This window comes from Sphaeroforma arctica, assembly GCF_001186125.1.
Source record: "Sphaeroforma arctica JP610 unplaced genomic scaffold supercont1.806, whole genome shotgun sequence".
Taxonomy (NCBI): Eukaryota; class Ichthyosporea; order Ichthyophonida; genus Sphaeroforma; species Sphaeroforma arctica.
Window position 1 is genome coordinate 1 of NW_014039752.1, and position 1,966 is coordinate 1,966.

A 1,966-nucleotide genomic window follows, 5' to 3' on the forward strand; every position below is an offset into this window, starting at 1 on the left:
TATACCATGGCTGCACCACTCTCGATTGTGAATCGGCCGGACTATTGGCACGCCCGGTGTACCGTTTCTATTCGGTATTGCCGTTTAACGTTATGATGTACAGGGATATTGTGCTGGTGACACAAGTGACACAACATTTACGAAGTTTATGATTGACCCCGTTCTGATGTGTATATACAGGCACATTGTACTATAACTCAAGCGACGCAACATAAAACCCTACAACCCTAAAACTCCTATATCTGACAACAGCCACTTGACCAGACATTGAGTACATCCAAACGAGGCACCGTGCACGCATGTGTGCACCTGTCACGCGATTACACACCTCTGTGAGTTGAGCCAAACTGTACAGACACGGACCCGTACCTGAAAAAGCCTTCGGTTCGAACTATTTTGAACAAGCAGTCGAAGATATTACTGTAAAGGAGACCCACGTGGTTCTTCACGGGCTGTGAGTACATGCGCGTGGAAACAACATCTGTGGAGATAGCAGGTAATGCATTTGTGTACGTTGTATGAGCGTGTTTGATGAGATGGGAACAACATCTGTGGAGATAGCGGGTAATGCATTTGTATACGTTGTATGAGCGAGTTGATGAGATGGAAACGACATCTGTGGAGATAGCAGGTAATGCATTTGTATACGTTGTATGAGCATGTTGATGAGATGGAAACAACATCTGTGGAGATAGCAGGTAATGCACTTGTGTACGTTGTATGAGCGTGTTGATGAGATGGAAACAACATCTGTGGAGATAGCGGGTAATGCATTTGTATAGGTTGTATGAGCGTGTTGATGAGATGGAAACAACATCTGTGGAGATAGCAGGTAATGCATTCGTATAGGTTGTATGAGCGTGTCGATGATACCAACAAACCGCAGTGAACCACACGCGTGAGAAGGGTCATCGGATGTCAACTGATACTCACGTGTACATGAACGCTATATCCATTGTACACCATCTAGCGATACCAAACAACGCAGGAGACCACTACAGAACTAGAACGACAATACGTTAACCAGTACGCATACAGCCCACGTAGGGTGTGTCAGACAAGACCAAACTATAGAACGACAATACGTTATCCAGTACGCATACAGGCCACGGTAGGGTGTGCCAGACATGCCCAAACTATAGAACGACAATACATTAACCAGTAAGCATACAGGCCACGTAGGGTGTGTCAGACATACTCAAACTATAGAACGACGGTACGTTAACCAGTACGCATACAGCCCACGTAGGGTGTGTCAGACATACCCAAACTATAGAACGACGATACGTTAACCAGTACGCATACAGCCCACGTAGGGTGTGACAGACATACCCAAACTATAGAACGACAATACGTTAATTAGTACGCATACAGCCCACGTAGGGTGTGCCAGACATACCCAAGGGGTTCATGCCCAGGGTGACCACGACTCCTGTTACTAGACTGGCGGTGACATGAGTCCACATACTGGATTCTTCCATGCCTGTATAGTCCACCACATATGCCTGCACGGATCCAATGTAAACAAGGTAGTGTGTATGTCAAGAGAAGAGGAGTGAAAGCAGCTCATAGGGCCGCATGGATCCAATGCAAAACAAGATAGTGTTATTGTGAGTGATAGCAATCGGACTTTGGAAGGAAACGAGGTGCGGAAAACCCCGAGTGAGTGTAGCGGAAAAACCTGGCTGACTTTAGCGGAGAAACCTGGGTGACTGTACTCGAGCGTTCATATGAGAGTATTAAGAAAGAGATGAAGCGCGCTCAGAGACTTCAGGTTCATGGTAATGGTACGGTAATAGTGTGTTGTGTCCTCATTGTCGTTGGGCTCGAGTTCAGGTGTACATGCATGCACCTGCACCTATGCATATACTGCCTATCTGCTCATGGTGACATACCACTGCAGCCGACTGCTCGAACTCGATACTGCCAGCAACCGGTTAAAAATACGTACACACACACACACGCG

At 46.6% G+C, this 1,966-nt stretch overlaps 1 protein-coding gene across 1 annotated transcript in view; it reads right to left on the reverse strand.

Moving 5' to 3' along the window:
• Window positions 1-328: 328 nt before the first annotated feature.
• SARC_08693 (hypothetical protein) overlaps window positions 329-1,966 on the reverse strand; it is a gene marked incomplete at both ends in the record, with an annotated part of 4,508 nt that continues 2,870 nt past the window's right edge. The window contains 2 exons of the mRNA XM_014297316.1: window positions 329-481; window positions 1,400-1,505. Of these exons, the coding sequence (XP_014152791.1) occupies window positions 329-481; window positions 1,400-1,505 (259 nt within the window). The remainder of the gene's footprint in view (window positions 482-1,399; window positions 1,506-1,966) is intronic.